Source organism: Squalius cephalus (genome assembly GCF_949319135.1).
Source record: "Squalius cephalus genome assembly, chromosome: 2".
Classification (NCBI taxonomy): domain Eukaryota; kingdom Metazoa; phylum Chordata; class Actinopteri; order Cypriniformes; family Leuciscidae; genus Squalius; species Squalius cephalus.
In genome coordinates, this window is record NC_137123.1 from 34,172,025 (window position 1) to 34,190,500 (window position 18,476).

Genomic DNA, 18,476 nt, shown 5'->3' on the forward strand with positions numbered 1-18,476 from the left:
TATCACTGCATTTACAGTAGCAAATAGACTTTAATAGCTCACATTGGTTGGTAAATTAACATGACTTCATTTAATGGCATACACAGATTGTAACTGTAAAACATAGTCATCATAATATAATCTGCTTATAACATCCACACTATTTTATGACAACCACAAGTTTTTACTGTAAGTTTAACTAAGTGCAAATAGTGCAAACTCGCAGTGTCTCACAGTGCAAACTCAGAGCTGAAATCAGTACAGATCATTCCAAAGCCTTATTCCTGTCATCCTCTATACAGCGGCTGGAAAATGTCATACTGTAATTGCTGAACTTAACTTTCGGGAAATACAGTAGGCCTATCTGCACAACGTTTAGGCTAGGCGGCTACTTGATATCTTGAGTTCAGCGGGTTCAGCGTCTCAGAGGGGGCGAACGCTGGCAACACTGACCTAGAAACATGTGCTTGTGAGTCGGTCTCACATGAGGGCTGAAACCAAATCCGTTTGTGGCTCGTAGGATAGATGAGGAATGCAGACTACAAGAACGATCACCACAGGTTCGAATTAGAAAAACTTCTCATTTCGAAACCTATTTGAGTCCCACTGGATGAGAGTAATGTCTTCATTTATACCGTAGCACAAATTGTAAGGGCGTGATTAAATTCGTTTTGCTGGCCCTGAGCTCGCCCCCTTTGCTCACATCACATTCACAGAGAGAGAGAGAGAGAGAGAGAGAGACGGGCCCGCGCCTGGGAGCTGTCCCAGGCAACATGGTGCTGAAACCGCAGCGAGAGCGAGCATCCTCCGGCTTTACTGATAATCATCATACACATCTCGTGTTAGAACTGCACAACGCCTTTCGTCGCATTAACCGCAACGCTTTGGATTACAACGCAGGAGCCACTTCAGTATTTTAATTCAAATTAATTAAGACGGAGTGTGGATGGCAAAAACATTTCCTCATCGTCGACCGCGAATCTGTTTCTTTTCAGGGCTGATTTTCGAGACATGTTTGACAGTATATGGGACAGTGATCGAAACTGCCTTGGGATTTCTGCAACAAGGGCTGGGTGTTTCTGGAGATAGGCTGCCTGTAGGCTACTAACGTTGGCACCTTAACATTTTCAGAAGGGGACTTGTGCGGGATGCATTTGTAAACGGTCGGACCTGAAACATGAGATGAAGGCAAAGGACAATTGCTGGCTAATTGTCAAGATTGTGGCTGGATTTCGTTTCACGCAAGACACTTTGCGTTCACATTAACAGAAAATTACACGGTAGTCCACTATCGCATCGCTTTTGAAGATGGCTAATGCACGTGGATAATGTGTATTGTAGAACAGAAATTGATATTTCATGGCTGGTCCACTGAGCGTGTGTGTGTATCGTAGACTTCTAGTTGTTTAATTAGGAAAAACCAAGGCTGCCATTTGTTTGGCTCTGCTGGCGAATATCCTGTATTTCTGTTTTTCTCCTTTGATGAATAGATGCCACTACCTCAGGAGCTCTTTGTCAGAGGCTGTTCGCGGGAATCCACGACATTTTTCCATTCAAATCGGTGTACTTGTCCGCAGTTTCATGTGAAAATGTTCTCTGTGTCTCTGTGGATATAAGGCCATTTGTTGTAGGTAACAGCTAAAATCCCAGTAAACTGTTTTGTCAGGTAACCTAAAATGTGCTTCACGGTTTTATCCAAGTAAAACATATTATTTAATATGACTGAATTCGAGGTTTATTAAGGTAACAACTGCACGTTTCCACTTTTGACAGCTACTATAACATGTGCGTACAATCGTCAGCTTCTCAGAGGAACAGCAGCGCGAGGAATCGCATCTGATGGAGCTCTCGGAAGAACTGTTGAAAATAAACACGTTCTCCATGTTCAAACGGTCACTTGGGCTGAGGGTGAGTAGAAAGCGGTGTTGCTCACGAGACTGAACCGGCTGCACAGCACAGGTGTTTCTTCCTCATTGGAAACCAAACAGTAAGTTCTGTAATGTGACCTGCTGGAGACCAGTAACAGATAGCCTTAGTTTTATAGGCCGTTTAAAAACATAGACCGCCTTTCCATTATTCATAAGACGGGCACATGTTGTTGGCTATCGGTGTCATTGTATGGTGTTGGGGATTGTTGAGTCGCAGACCGATGCTGCGCCACCAGGGCAAGCAGAAAGGCCGCTGTTGCGTCTTGTTCAGTGACCTGAAGGTTTTCCTACTCAGGCCACCGGCACCGTCGGCATCGCCACCTGCCTTCACACCCATGAACGAACTAAACGCGGAGGGCAATGCGACGAGCAGCGCCACGGAGAGCCACTCTTTAGCCAACGGACATTATCAGCCGGTGACAGGTGAGGCTTTGGACACACTAGGGCCCGAAGACTGGACTCATAGCGCAGTGGATCCGCCGAGGACGCTGGACTGTTGCAGCTCATCTGAGGATTGCTCTAAGGAGAAGCTGGACGAGAGATTATCCCTGAACAGCTGCACGGACAGTGGAGTCAGGACTCCGTTGTGTCGGATCTGTTTTCAGGGCCCAGAGCAGGTAGGGAGTTCACTTCATGCATTCTGTTGAGGCTGAATGGATGTAACTTAGACTGTTTATTGCACAGATTTGCTCAATACATAGGGTGATTGGGACACTTTTTGTCATTGAGATAAAGTGTCCCAATCAACCTGAATTCAACACTGTGGGGGGACAATCAGTGAAACCTGCTGCAAGTTAATTGCACTTTTCAGATCACTTTTTGAATGTAATTACTGGTGAGGAACTCTGAAAACTGAAGTAGAATGACAGCAATTGTGTCACATTAAATGGATGAAAACAAAGATTTTGTTAGAATAAAGGTTAATATTAAGAACATTTTCACAAGCAGTTTCACTTCATGAAATGGAAATTTCATACAGTGGGCTCAAAAAGTATGAAATTTAAGTCACATATTAAAAGTATATGAATGCGAATGCATTACATACAAAATAGCAATCCAGTAGCATTTATTTTAAGCACATTTTAAAGCAAAACATCTCATTAAAGATGTTTAAAATGATAAAACAGTTAGTACTGTTCACAATAATGCAAATGCATTTGGATATTTTCTTGGTGGAGACTTAGTTGAAAATGTTCATAGTTAAATTTCACCCAAAATTGAAAATTCTGTCCTTGATGATGTTCCAAGCTTGAACGACTTACTTTATTCTGTAGAACACAAAAGAAGATATTTCTTGTTGTTCTGTTCTTGTCCAAACAGCGAAGGTCAGTGAGGTCCACAACAACATTTGACCCTGTTGACTGTCATTGGGAAAAATTTTTTAACAAAAATTAAAACACACACAGATTTTCAACATATCTTTTTCAATAGCCTATATATCATTTTTTTTCTAGTTCCAGGGAAGAAAGAACTGCATTATTAATGCATTATGCATTATTAAATCTGACTTACAATAATCACCAAAAGTGCAAGTAGTTCTGTGAAAAGGCCTAGCATGATTTTTTTTCCCCATTACGCTTGATATGTTGTTATCCAAATGTGTCTGAATACTGTATGTGAGATTCCACTTCATTGCTGCTGTTCTTGAAGTGATTTGTCCCCATAAATCTGACTGTTATATGCTTCAGTGGTTTTATGACAGTGGCATTTATCCACATGCAGCTATGGTGATTTTTTTTCTTTTCTTTTTTTTTTTTTTAATACACCACATGACTGAAAGGTCAAGGGTTTGGACACAAACCGTTGCTCAAAGATTTAGGGCCAATAAGCAGAACATTCTGTGACATAGTTACGTACTTAGTATTGACAAGTTCTCTTCACAGGCCTGATTTAGCCTGTGACATTATTTTATTTTCTCTTCCTCTCCCCCCTCTCTATGATTCTCTCTTTCAGTTGTTTCCTGTCTTTTTTTCCTTTTCACTTTCCCCACGTCTCTTTCTCTTTCCTCTTTCCATTAATGTGGGCTGTGGCAGAGTTGTGTGGCTGTGGGCTGATGGATGGGCCTGTGAGTGTAATGAGAGCTGTGTAGAGAGCAGATGGGACTGAGGAGATTCTCTCCGCTCTGACTGAGCTGTGTATATGTCTCCAATCCAGACACACATTCCCCTCTTTCTTGCTCTCCTCTCCACTGTATGCTTTGACTTTCTCCAGCTGTCTCTCACTTTTTCCATCTATCCCATTTTCTTTCAGAACCCCAAGTAGTAGATAAGGAAGGTCTCCTGTTCCCCTAAATCCACCAGGGAGGCAAGAAGGGTCCTTCTCTTGTGTACACAGAACACACAGGAACAATTGCATGCTTTAGACAAGAATTCATATTTCTCACCCGTTCTCTTGCACTCTCTCACCCACAAACCCACTGAGAAAAAAATGCCCTGGACGCCTTAAGGTCTTGTTTTAATCAGTGTGAAAAAAAGAAATGGAGAGGGAGAAAATTGTCACAGATCCTGGAGTAGCATAACACTTTTTCACACCCTGTTGTGAGGAACCAAATATGTGGACATCACTTCACCTTTATCAGAGAGAAAAGTTGGGCATTATTGGAGAATGTTGTTGGATATATGACACAGAAAGATTATAAATCATTAATTTACTTGTATGAATTGGTTGTGTGTGTTTTTTGGCTTTATACTTAGTTTAATGTCCTTATAGGATAACGAAAAAAAAAAAAAAGTGTCTGTCCACACTTGACACAAAACTCCTGTGACATATGGTGAGTTCAAGTCTCCCTGGGAAGTTTGTAATTACGACGCCATGTGCATTCAAATACCTTTGGTCAGAGTAGATGGCCATGCATGTCTACAAAAAAGTATAGCAAGAATTTGTAACTTCTAGAAAATGATTAAAGCATGCACATTAGGTGTGCTTTTGCTTTTTTATGTTTTTATTCAATTAATGAAGGTTCTGTAAATTGAATCGATATTAAAACGTATTTGTGCGATACTACTCGTATTTTGTACACGCAACTCTTTTACAGTCAATACAGACGATGCATCCATTGTGTCCACCATGTTTTCTCAGTGGCACAGAAACACAGGGCTCAGCAAATATTAGTTTCCACACTCGTAATAATGACTTTGTGGTGGTGTTCATGTGCGTTCATCTTGTAAAATACATGACTTATAGCCACCAGTAATAACAATGAGAACACATCTGATGTTTAATATGTAGTTGTTAAACATCTCATAGTGAGCAAGGCTACCAAGTGTGATGCTTCAGAAATAGAAAAGAAACTGACCAAAAAAAAATAGTGACGGCAGCATTGTCTGAACATTCCCTTTGTGTTTGGCCACACAAGTAATCCCACCTAATATTAACATTGACCAAAATTATACAGGTATTTATTATGCTGTTTACTAAATCGAAGAGATCTAACAAGTATTTATAGAATAATGCATGTGGTGTGGAGGTGGTGGTTAGGTGAGAAAGAACAAACTTTCTTCATGTCCTCCATAATCAGTCTCTTCTAAATGTTCTCAAATTATTTCCTACTTTTCCATTTGCTCTTTCTCTCTCTCTTTCAAAATCTCTTTTCAAAAGTCGGTGCTGTAGAATGCTGATGATGCAAAATCCCTATGTGACCTGCATTAACATTTTTTTTCTTACAAGATGCCTTCATCTGTATACTATAGCAAAAAAGCACAAGCTTTGGATTTTTATAGAGAGAGGATGCTGATGTAAATGTGCAGACGGATGACGACAGTTTGAGCTTGCATTAGAAATATTTACAGTTTTACAAGTGTACTCCGTTACAACTGTACTCATTTACCCCACCTAATAATGGCAATAATCATGACTGTGAGACATGCCCCTTAAGAAGCTCTGGTGCCTGATTATTAGTGGATTAATCTTGGACCATGTTTCTTTTTTGTAGAGTCAGCACACCTTAATATTACACCAGCAACAGCATTGTTGATCATGTGGATTGCTTTTTATACAGTCGGATTCGGCTGTACCGTGCAGTAACACCAGTTCAATAAACAAGAAGTTAATTATTGAGTGACTTATCATTTACACAGAATATTGCTGGTTACTGTGTCTATTTATATGGAGTCGCACACACGTTTGGGGGAAAAACAAGATATTGTGGCCACAAATTTAACAAAAGTATTAAAACAATTTTTTTTTTTTTCACATGTCATGCGAGGACTTTGTATATTTAGCCTATGCTCTGCCAATGACAATTCCAAAGCCACAGCAGAATTAGCATACGACAGTGTTTTTGAATGACTTGATTGAGTGAATGATTCAATGACTCACTCTTAAAAACAGTCAGTTAAAGCTACAATATGTAAAAAAAAAAAATTGCCGCTAGGGGTCGCTAACCTCTTACAATAACAAAGGCGTAGGTTGATGATAAGCGGAATGACGGGACTTGCTGTCATGCTGATGGATCTGATAATGTAAATGGATGAGTGAAAACATTCATGTTTTTTAACATGACTGTGGTATGAAGCAGGGCGCTAGTCTCGTGGATATAAATGAATGGTATGAATTATATAAATGAAGGACATTTAATTCTACCGAACTACCCGCAAGTGCTGAATTACTACTCACACAGGTCAGTTTATTTGACGAATTAAACTTGTGAGGTAACGCAGCGCTCTTTCATTTGGTCTAACGTTACACTATCATACTAAACAGCATTTGAGTTTGTTGAAAGTTATAATGTTTCTATGTGTTAGTTTGTTGGCTGAATGAGACTAGCAGTAAGCCAGATCAACATTAGAATAACATACAGATCATATTCTAACATTTCATCATGTTGAGCTCTATAACATTGATTTATGTGCATTTGCAAGTCACCTGTCTAATAAAGTACATGCAAGAGCAGCATCTCTGTCAAGTCCAAGTTAGTCGCGGACGTGGAGCTCTTGTCATCTCGAAAATGCCACGCTGATATTGATCCTCGTTTTAGTTCTCCTTTTGTCCCAAAGTCTGCTTGCCATGGTCCATACAACAGCGTTTCGCTAGATGTTACGCACTACGCAGTTCTCCACGTCTGTCGCCATGGATACTATGGCAGTACAAGCGGAAACCAGGGCTAACGCGGATATTACGTCATTGACAGGCGACAAGTGAACAGGGACGGGCACTATTTAAAATTGTGAATTTCTCTGAATTTACAAATTCTTGGAAACATGTAGAATAATGGAAGTACACAATTGAAAGAAATATATAACACTGTTTAAGTGTTTTTTGGATATTTTGATACAAAATTCTTAAATATTGTATCTTTTATTAATTCATTCCTGAATGAATCTATGTTTTTGAACGAATCTGTTGAGTCACTTTTCAAGTCCAAGTGCTGTTGAACTGTTTACCAAAATGATAAGGATTTGTGCTAATATTGTCCAAAACCTTCATTTTGTCTTGGTTGTTGTCAAACCTTCAAAGGACGCTGTAATACAGAAATTTGTATAATATGCACACGATAGCCTAGCTAATACAGTTGGGGTTGTTTTGTGTTTTTGAGTCCCAGTCCACCCTTGACTGCAGCCACTTTTACCATCTACCAACACTGCGTCCTTCTCTAGCAGTGTGTGTGTTTAATAGAGGATGATCTTGGCTAAAAAGAATCACTTAAAATTTGCATTGCAATAAGCTTTTAGAAAGCACATTAAACAGTCCAGTGCTAAAGCAAGAAAAAAAGCATTTCTCTCTCTCTCACTGTCTCAAACACTCTCACCACCCTTCAAGTATGCTAATAACATGGAATACGATTTATTTTATCTCCGCTCAGGGCTGTTTACAAGGATTCTCTCTTTCATTTTTCTTCTTCTCACACTAGCCTTGCTGGTTCTTTTACTGTTTCTCTCCTATTTTCTGTCCCTTCGTGCCTCTTTAACTCACAAACTCGTGTATAGGTTGGTAGTGTCTCTCTCTCATTATAATACATGGTTCTTACTCGTGCTCGGTTCCTACAGAGGGCTCGTTCCTTTCTGCTCCCATGAATGGGCTGCTATGTAACGCTGACCTAACATCCAGCGCAATAAATTGAGGCTGCGCTCACCGCTGAGGGCTGTTAGGGGTTATGTATAAAGGATCAGTCATTCAGATTGTATTGATAGTTCTGCTTTAATACCACAATTAGATAAAGTGGCCTCTTCTCCCACTCTGACGAGCCGCTCTCTGATCTTCCATCACACATCTCTGCTGCACAACGTATCATTTACAACCCCAAACCATCAGTGATTATGGATAATTAATGTAGAGCAAATCAAGTGAATCTGAATGTACATTCACTTCCAAAATCTCCCCATCCTCAGATTAGACTCATAACAACGCATGTCAAATGAAATCAGAGGGACTTGATTTCATTTGGTCGGGAAATTATCTGCATTCAGTTTTTAATGTTCTTCAGTATGGATATTTGATCACAGACGAATCAGTCGAGTGAATCTGAATAGCAGTGTCCGCATTTGATACAGGTTTCATAACTGTGGAACTAAACTGCATCAAAGACACAGATTTCCCCAAAGCTAATGTAATCTGTTTAGAGCAGAGACTAGTGCTGAGATTAAGGCCTATCACGGTAATCCTGTTAATTGATGTTTGTTCATGACGGATGAAATGACACACATTCATACTGTGTTTGTCAACCTGGAAACTCTAATCCTCTCAAAGAGAGAGGAAGTGATGGAGAAAGCAATAAACGAGTGTCACTTAAGTCTCTTAAAGCCAAATTCCATTGAAAAAACTTCAGCTGTGTGTTATGTATGAATTTGAATTTATGGAACTTAGAGGTGTGTCTCTGTGTGTTCCAATTATAACAGGTTTATATGAAATTAAGAAATTAACATTGACTTTAACACACATTTTTTTTCATGTTAAATACACTGCTGTTTAAAAGTTACAAAAACGCTATTTCAAATAAATGCTGTTCTCTGCTATACATCAAAGAATCCTGAACAAAATGCATTACTGTTTCCACAAAATCTTAACAGCACAACTGTTTTCCACTGTTTTCCACCAACTGAAATTGTCATTACAGGTATAAGTTATATTTTAAAATATATATATAAAAAAGAAAATAGCTTAATCTTACTTATATTTCACAATGTTACTGTTTTTTATATTGTATTTTTGATCAAATAATTACAGCCTTCTTGTGCATAACATTAAAAAATCTTACCGAAGCCAAACCCTAAACGTTTGAACAGTTGTGAAAGTCTGGCTGGCATTTTATCATAGCAAAGTTTTGGCCATGATGATTTAGTTTTTTATATATTTTAAATAAATATTTCAGGTCCACAGACCACAGAGATGGTCCAAACTGCATGCGGCACTTAATTCACAATAGAGGCTGGGTGGAGCTATAAGGTTTTACTGACATTTTGAGGATCCAATGAAGTTACAAGGTTTAGTCACAAGCTCTTTTTAATACTTTTCACTGGTTAAATATTTACAAAATCCACAGACAAAAGTAAAGGGTGACCAATATTGATAATTTATGTGTTTTTTTTTTTGTTTTTTTTTACGAAATATGGAGATACGAGATTTCCCCCGACAATGACAATATAGCCTACTCTCTTAAAATCTTAATAAAGGTCTTCTTTTTTAGGTCTTTGAATCAGGATTTAGAAAATATTATACTACAGGGCCATTGAATGCTTGAATCTGATTGGTTGAAGAACGTTCTAAGGTGTGCATTATTTTCAGGGAAACGCACAGCTAAAGTAGTTCCAGGCAGGTCTTGACCGCATTACAGTTCCATATCACTTCGCGTAGTCAACTGTAATAACGGAAAATAGGATACAATTCATAACAAGAAAAAACATTTAGCCGCATGCGCTTGATCTGCAATTTTCAATGTCTAGCTTCAGAATCAATGGAAACATGCAGTTTAATTTGAATAAATAAAGTATATAGTCCTATCTATAATCAATAGAAAATTAAACTGAATATAGGCTAAATAAATGGATAGTCCTGCAGCACGGATTATTATTGCAGATAATATAACAAATAAATAATTATTGATAGGCCTACTTGTTAAAAGGGCTTTGTGTTTAATTTATTTGGCTAGTCTGTCATCTGTCAATAATAGAAAAAAAAGAATGAATTCGAATTAATTAAAAGGAATTTAATTAATAAATAAATAATAATATTGACACACATGCTTTTCTGTCTCATTACTGCAACATCTCTCTCTCGAATAACTGCATTAATAACTGGGGACACACTTTAAGGCCGGTTATGAATGTAATTTGATACGTATGACTGATCATGCCCAAACGCGTGTTCAGCGCGTTCAGTCTGTGTTCAAAGTCGGTGTTTAAAATCTGCTGCGATGAAAACAGTCAGAGAATGTGTCAGCTAGTCGTGTGTCCCAGCATTAGTCTGCTATCAGCGGCTCAAACCTCCGTTACTAACTCTAAAATGACGTTTTGGAATTAGCAACGGAGGCATGGGATTAGATGCGTAAGAAATTAGTCCTACATACAAGAGCGTTTTAATGACAAAAACTTTACAAACGTCTTGAAATACATAATCTGAACAATGTTTCGAGGTGTGGTAACTGTAGTATAAGCGGAATACTTGACTTCAGGCCGTTGAATTATTAGAAAAACAATGCACACCCGAGGTGAACGGCCACTCTGCTTCGCGTCGTGACCGCATTACCACCTCGGGTGTGCATTATTTTTCTAATAATTCAACGGCCTGTCGTCAATTATTCCTTACGTATTCTACAGAAACAGCACTTGAAAATAGAACTTTCTCAATGAATATTGGGGAATTTGTATCAAATACATCTCCACTTACATGTGGAATCCAGGGTTCCATTTTGGCTCCAATTCATTCATTATGCTGCCACTAGGGTCAGTTTTTAAGAAATATGACATTTCCTTTCACTGCTATGCAGACGACACTCAAATTTATCTCCCCCTAAAACAAGATAAAACTAGTTTAGATTGTCTATACTACCCTGCCTTACTGATTTAAAGGCCTGGATGTCTGTATTTTTTTTTTTTTTTTTTTTTTTTTTTTACTTTAAACGAAAATAATATGGAGATTATCATATGTGTGCACTCTGAGTCCAAAAAACTTCCAATTTTAATCTTGGCCCTCTCTCCCAATATGTAAAACCCTGTGTAAAAAATATGGGAGTCTAATCTGGGCAAAGGTGAAGTATTTTCTGTCTTTTAGTTTTAAGAACTTTGAGAGGGCTATTCATGCCCTCATTACTTCAAGGGTCGACTACTGTAACACACTCTATTTAGAGATAAATCAAGTTACACTTTCTAGGCTTCAAGTTTTTCAAAATGCAGTTATCAGGCTCCTGACTGGGGTTAAGAAATATGAACATATTACACCCACGTTAATATCATTACACTGGTCGCCGGTCCGCTATAGAGTTGATTTTAAAGTCCTTTTAATGGTTTACAAATCTCTAAATGGCTTAGCAGCTTCTTACCTTACTGGTCTTTTGTCGGAATATGACTCAGGGAGGTCTCTGAGGTCCTCAAATCAGGGACTATTAGTGGTTCCAAAGACAAAATTAAAAGTCAGAGGTGACCGAGCATTTGTAGCTGCGCCAAAATTGTTGAATAGTCTGCCAGTTAGTATTAGGACTGCCAGAACTGTAGGTAATTTTAAATCAAAACTGCAGTCTTATTTGTTTGATATAGATTTAGTCAATGATACAGTGTCATGTTATCTGTTTTATTGTCTGTTATTTGTTTTGTTTTATTGTGTTTAATGTTTATGTGATGTACAGAGAGAGAGAGTGTGTTTCTTGAGTAAAGAAAACGCTTATGCCTATTCAGACAACCAATTCCATTTACCCTTGCATTGCAAACAAGCAGAGATGGTCCAAACTGTGTGCGGCACTTGATTCACAATAGAGGCGGGGTGGAGCTATAAGGTTTTACTGACATTTTGAGGGTTCAGTGAAGTTACAAGGTTTAGTCACACGCTCTTTTTAATACTTTTCATTGGTTAAATATTTGCAAACTTCACAGACAAAAGTAAAGTGTGACAAATAGTGATGATTTATGAATAAAATAAAAGTATGAGGTTTCCGCCTTACTCTCTTAAAATATTCATAAAATATACATGATAAAAATGTGAAGTAATTCATTTTAGAAAATAACTAATTTATAATAATGATATTAACCCAATGCACTTAATTGCAAATTTTGTGATGGTACATTTAATCAGATAGTATAGTCACAAACGGTAATCCTTTCATGGAATGACACAAACATCAGTAGTGTTACAGACATTAGTATGTAGTCTGATGATGACCATTGTACCCTTGATGAATGTACTTTGGATACATATGACAGATCCCTAATCTTTACATTCCTGTCATATGTGAACCTATATGTTCTTCAGAAACATAACTCTTTTTCGTGAAGGTAGACAGCTGTACTGTGCGTGTGAGATGTCACCCTTGAATCATTACAGGCCTGTATCATTAATTTGAGGGAGTATAAGCAGCTTCAAAACACACAAGGATATAAATGACAGTAGCAGCAATAGCTGAGAGCTGAGACTGTCACGGATAGAAACACATTACAGTTGGGGTTTAAATGTTCACACATTGCCAATGTGTCAGAGATGACAGAGAGGAGGTGAGAGAGGTGTAACCTTGACAAAGAGAGGATGTGGAACCATTCTTCCTGCTTTTTATTGCAGAGGGTAAATGTTTTGGATGTTATTCTTGAATCTTGATGTTGATCTTGAGTAGTGATAAACATACTTTACAACCATTTTGAGGTTATCGCATAGGGGCTTGGCCGATTAAGTCACTCAGTTCTAAAAAAAATCTACTGTCAATAGATAAACAATTACTGTTTTGGGAGGATTTTATATTGTATAAAATAAAATGTTCTTATTTTGTATTGTGTATATGTCAACATTACTATTATCATCATCAGCCTTGCTCTCTAGATCAGGGGTTTTCAAAAAATTGTCAATGCCAAAAAAACCCTTCCTAAAATGTATATTACAGCTATATATTTTAAGACTCATTTATACAGTGCTATGCATAAGTTTAGACACCCATGCTAAAGCCTTCACCATACCTAGAGATTGGCATGGTTTTATTTCAGTTAGCCTAATAGCTGGTTTGATTTGCATTGAGAGATGATCTTATGGAAAGTACCCCATGCCAATCTCTAGGTATGGTGAAGGCTATGTGATGATGTGGGGCTATTTTAATTCCAAAGGCCAAGAGAACTTTATCAGGATGCATAGTATCCTGGATACATGAAGTAACTGGCCTTTAAAAATAAAAATCTGCCTGCCTCTATGGGAATTTAACATAGGGGTGTCCAAACTTATGCACCCTGTATTTTAAGGAAGAACATTTATTTATTTACGATACATTATTCATTCACAAAGAAAATTGGTGTCCTTAAAGGTTGGATTTTTCCTAATTTTTTTTAATTAAGGCATTAAGTTCAATTTCCAAAAGATGATTTTTTATTCCTCTTTTTAGTCAACTTTAGCATGGGTGTCTAAACTTATGCATAGCACTGTAGCTTAGAAAATAGTAAGAGTGATATAATAAAGACGACATGTTGTTTTAAAATGAAATCATTTATACTTATGTTGTCATTTTACTAAGCCAAAAGAAATGATTGAAATGTTATTTGGAAAATGTTATGATTAATTCAAAATAATTCATAATCATTTAAAATTTTGTATAGCATCTTTTATTTTCTCAGCGTTGGTTACCGGCAATGATGATAAAGTCAGAATCTTGGTGTAGCAATTTTAAAACAAAATAACAAATCAAAATAACAAGATACTCAGATAGCTAGAACAGGCAATACACAAACAGAACAGAACAGAACAATGATATCCAGCAAAAAGACTGACAAAGAACTGAGGAAAATACAGGACTACACAGTGACTAATGTGTTAATTGACAAGACACACCTGAACTGAAACTCAACTCAATCTGTTATGGAGACAAACAGGCAAGGAAACTGAGAGAACTGAACTACTGTAATTAACAAACTGACGGCAAAAACTAGAACTGAAATACAAACATGAATCAAAACACACTTAACATGTGACATATTTACAGTAAATATCAGTATAATATCCAGCATAAATAAATATAAATCATTTTTTCTGAAATTTTCCATGGACCCCATCGAGTCCCACACAATCTAGGCCTAGATATTTTACATCAGCTATTGAAAAAAAAAAAAAATCTAATATTGATTTATTTTGATCTTGAATGTTGAAAAATACATATCTTTTTTCTGGATCACTACATGAGGACATTATACTGATTTAAAGCTGTAGTCTACGATGTTGAAAATCGGTCGAGAAAGCCTGAGACAGTTGTGAAGTTTTAAAAAACTCATCCCGCCCCTCCACACACACCCCCCTCCCTTCTGTGCTACCTGATCCCTCCCACCGGGAAACAACCTAAACAACGTCACTCAGTCAAGCTGTGATCACCGGTAGTAAACATTGGCGCATCTTGTTCAAATTCCGATCGGCTCGAACAGAAACTGAATATATACTGAAATATATTCAAGCACTTCAAGAAATATAATCACTTTGACCCGTGATAGGCGATGCTAAACGGCTAACATTCCAATGCCGACCGGCAGCATAAGCATGTTGTCAGACTGATAAAAAGCTATTATGTAACACCTCACACCATAAAAGTAAAAAAAAAATGCTTACCTGCTCAACAAAAAGTCAGCCGTGTCAGCGTCGTTTTTTTTGGTTTGTTTTTTCTCCATTGCTGAGCTGATGCTACTTTGCTAGCTACCATAGACTGTCAGCTGCTTGCCCGCGAAATTTCATGACGCAGGAGGGGGGCGGGGTGGGGTGCGGTGGGGTGGAGACGCGAGCGTCAAGAGGAGCGGGGGATTGGATGAGAGCAGTTGACCAATGTAAGCTGTCCGGCCGGACAGCTTACATTGGTCAACTTCTCTGCAGCTGTACACCCAATAGAGTGAATGGATTTTTTTCATTCTTTTTTCTCTTCATATTGTTAGGACTGTACTGTAGAACCATAACCAGCATCTAAACGAGGTTATTAATAATGAACAATCTTTGAAATCGTAGACCATAGCTTTAAAATTGGTGGGGGTTTGTCTCTAGTTGTGCTTTCTGAAACTCTTGTCAAATTATATCTGGATCATTTGCCCCACTGAATTGCAGTAGGTGTTATGAGCACGGAAGTGATGTGTGAGTGAATGTGTGAGCATGTGTGGGCATGCATGTGTGTGTAATGAGCTATTGTGTGCATGTACAGGAGATTGTCACAATTTGAATTTGCATCAGTTGTCAGAGGAAGTAAATAAATCAAGTAGATTATGCAAAAAACATAAATAATAATAATAATAATGAATAACATCTCTAAACCAGTGAATCAGCATGGTGTGTTGCAACCCAGAAATGGGTTGTAGGAATGTTCTGATGCAGACAGTAGCATACGAGCACATTAGCCTATAAAATGCAAGATAAAGAGGATAAAGGATGGCAAAATACACAGTAAAAATATCATAGATTTCATAGATGTTTTATACAGTGTATATAGGTTTATCAACTTTAAAAAAGGAGGAAAAACACTTATGTATTTAATAGTTGATGTCAATGAATGGTTTATATGTTTTGTATCTTTTGTTTATATATTTTAGAGCTCTGGAAGGAAAGACCATTTTTGCTCTGTTCCCCTTGTGTTTCTGCGATTAAATGGAAAAGGTTGTGTAACCTAATTTTGACATTAAAATGCACTTTTAGCAAACCACTGATAAAGGTCAACTTTAAATGGGAGAACACAAAGACACAAATGTTTTGTTCAGGTCCTCTTCACATTTACACAGCCTTGAATAGTCTGGCCCCACATCTACAAAACAGTCTGATTTTTATAAAGAGGTTTGCAGTGCAGACATACTGATATGACCTTACACACCTGGGTTCTTTATCAAGTTTCTTGCGGGGACCAGAAAAATTGCAAAGGAACACATTTTCCGAGGAATTATTACATTTTAACACAACTTGTAACCAACATGTTAACATGAAAAACCAAACACCACAATCCTTTGTAAACAAGACTTAACACCCTTAACATTTTGGAAAAAAAGAATGAAAACAATGACTTTAACATGTTAAAATGTAAGAGGTCCATTATGTTTGAGCCATTAAACCATAAAAAAATTATCTACTAAAAAGGGCTATCTACTATAGAATTGTAATTTAAAAAAAAAAACTGGGTGCGGGGGAGCGGGAAGAAAGAAAATGTCTGTTCCTCCTTTTTGTTTATAATCCTTACATGTGCAAAATTCAGCCTTTTTCCTTCTGCAAATTTTGTACATTTGCACACAGTGTATTCAGATTTTTGAGCAGATGATCTTTAGTAAACAGAATTAACCTGATCACTTTTTAGCACTGCAGGCTCGAAACAAATGAGACACGTTTAAAGGCCGTGTTGCAGGTTTTTTTTTTCATCGAATTTGTGCAATTTACTTGTTGGTAATAAACATTTAAACTGTTATCCATTGTATTTTATGTTGTTGGGTATCACAAAGCGGAATATAATACGAAAAAGTATGTACTATCTTACAGCGCCGGTTTGCAATGATTCTCCTTTCCCCCACAATGCCATTACGTCACGTTGGGGAGAGAATTTACCAAAGCCCGCGGCCCGCATTGAGAGTGACTAGAGAGACGAGTAGCAGAAGAGAGTATTCAGATAACGTTAGCGCAGATTATAGATAAATACATAGACATAGATAGACAGACAGATAAATAGATAGATAGATAGATAGATAGGCTAGTATAGAGAGATAGGCAGACAGCCAGATAGCATAACGTTAGCATAGATAGCTAGCAGCTAGATAGATAAACATATAGAAATATATAGGTAGATTGACAATGGTGAACTACTGTTTGTGCTGGGTGTAAAAACTCTGGATGCTGAGTGAGGCACGTCACATCTGGTCGCGGGGTGAGCTCGACCAGCGACCAAAACGCACTCACTTCCCTACAGCACAACAAGCTTTCCAACGCAGTTTCCATGGGACGGCACCGCCGCCGGCGCCCACACAAGCACCTGCCAAACACAGCGACAGACACGCGGCGGCTACGTTTGCAACAACATTTTCACCAGAGGAAGAGATAAACGCTTAGAAACACCCATATAGCTTGCATGATGCCTTCTATTTCTAGATGACAAAGACAAAGTTTACCAGTACTACGACACTATGACAAAGGTTAGCGGTACTCATCTGAACTAACGTCATGATCACTGCCACTAGATATAAAGAAAACGTTGATTTTTCACTTGGTGCTATTCAATGACAGTAAAAAAATTAAATAAAAAAATGTGTCGTTATTGTGCACTGCTGCTCGTAGACTAGCTCCAGTGCTCATTGCTGCGTTACTAAATGATATCAACTCACCAGTCCAGGACACTTCACCAACTCTCCACTCATTCTCCTCGGACAATGCATTTAATTATTAAGTATTTACGACATTATACATTAATTATAAACGACAATTATACAATTGTTCAATTGCGTTCAACTCGTAAATACGATCTATACGAGATGGCTTGAACGCACCATAATACTAGGCTGAGGCTACCTTTCCTCCACTTCTCCCCAACGTGACGTCATCACCGAATTGCGTAAAAAAAAACCGTTAATACCAAAAACGTAAAAAACTGGTCTTTAAGACCATTTTTGGGACATTTTAAAAATGATATACATATCTTGAGTGATTTATGTACCCATTAATCGACAGTGGTGGTTAACCTGCAACATGGGCTTTAACGCTTGAAGCAGGGTAATGAAAGCAAACTCTTCTCTTTCATTCTTTCCATATAAAAAAAAAAAATAGAATTCATAGACAATTGGAAAGGTTTTTGGGGCAGACCTGACCTGTTGAAATGAGATGGTATTCATCCCTCCTGGGATGGTGCTGCTCTTCTCTCTAGTAATATGGCACATAGTCTTAGAGCTCAAACATGAATTGGGCCTCAGGTCAGGAAGCAGACAGACTGGCTAAACCGACCGTCTGCTAGCTGTCTCACGTCACATAAGTCAGATAAATCCCATCACATAGAGACTCTTTCACTTAGATATCATCATATAGAGACTGTGTCTGTAACCCCGAATAAGGAAATACAAAAAACTCCCAAACCCATTTAAGGGTAAAAGTGTAATTAATGTTCAACAAATAAAAAACAGATATAATACAGATGAACAAATGATAAAATTTGGGTTGCTGAATATTCAATCCCTTACTTCAAAAGCACTCATTGTTAATGATATGATTTCAGACTATAACCTAGATGTGCTGTGTTTGACAGAAACCTGGCTAAAACCAGACGATTACATTACTTTAAATGAGACCACCCCGCAAGATTACTGTTATAAACATGAGCCTCATCTGAAAGGCAAAGGGGGAGGTATTGCTGTAATTTATTAGCCTGGTTAAAACCAGACCATTCTCAGTAGTAACTGAGTTATGGTCTGGCAAAGCTTCATTAATAACTCATTTCCAAAGGGGCGTCACCAACGGACGTCGCTC

General features: G+C 37.9%; 1 protein-coding gene across 2 annotated transcripts in view; it reads left to right on the forward strand.

Moving 5' to 3' along the window:
- The first annotated feature begins 502 nt into the window (after positions 1-502).
- The window catches only part of marchf4a (membrane-associated ring finger (C3HC4) 4a), a 55,918-nt gene continuing 37,944 nt past the window's right edge, over positions 503-18,476 (forward strand). The window contains exons 1-2 of one of the 2 annotated variants that reach the window (XM_079853728.1): positions 1,882-1,966; positions 2,203-2,524. In XM_079853728.1, coding sequence (XP_079709854.1) covers positions 2,243-2,524 — 282 coding nt within the window. In that variant the 5' untranslated portion in view covers positions 1,882-1,966; positions 2,203-2,242. Of the gene's footprint in view, positions 2,525-18,476 lie in introns of both variants that reach the window. The other variant, XM_079853727.1, reaches the window with a different exon arrangement.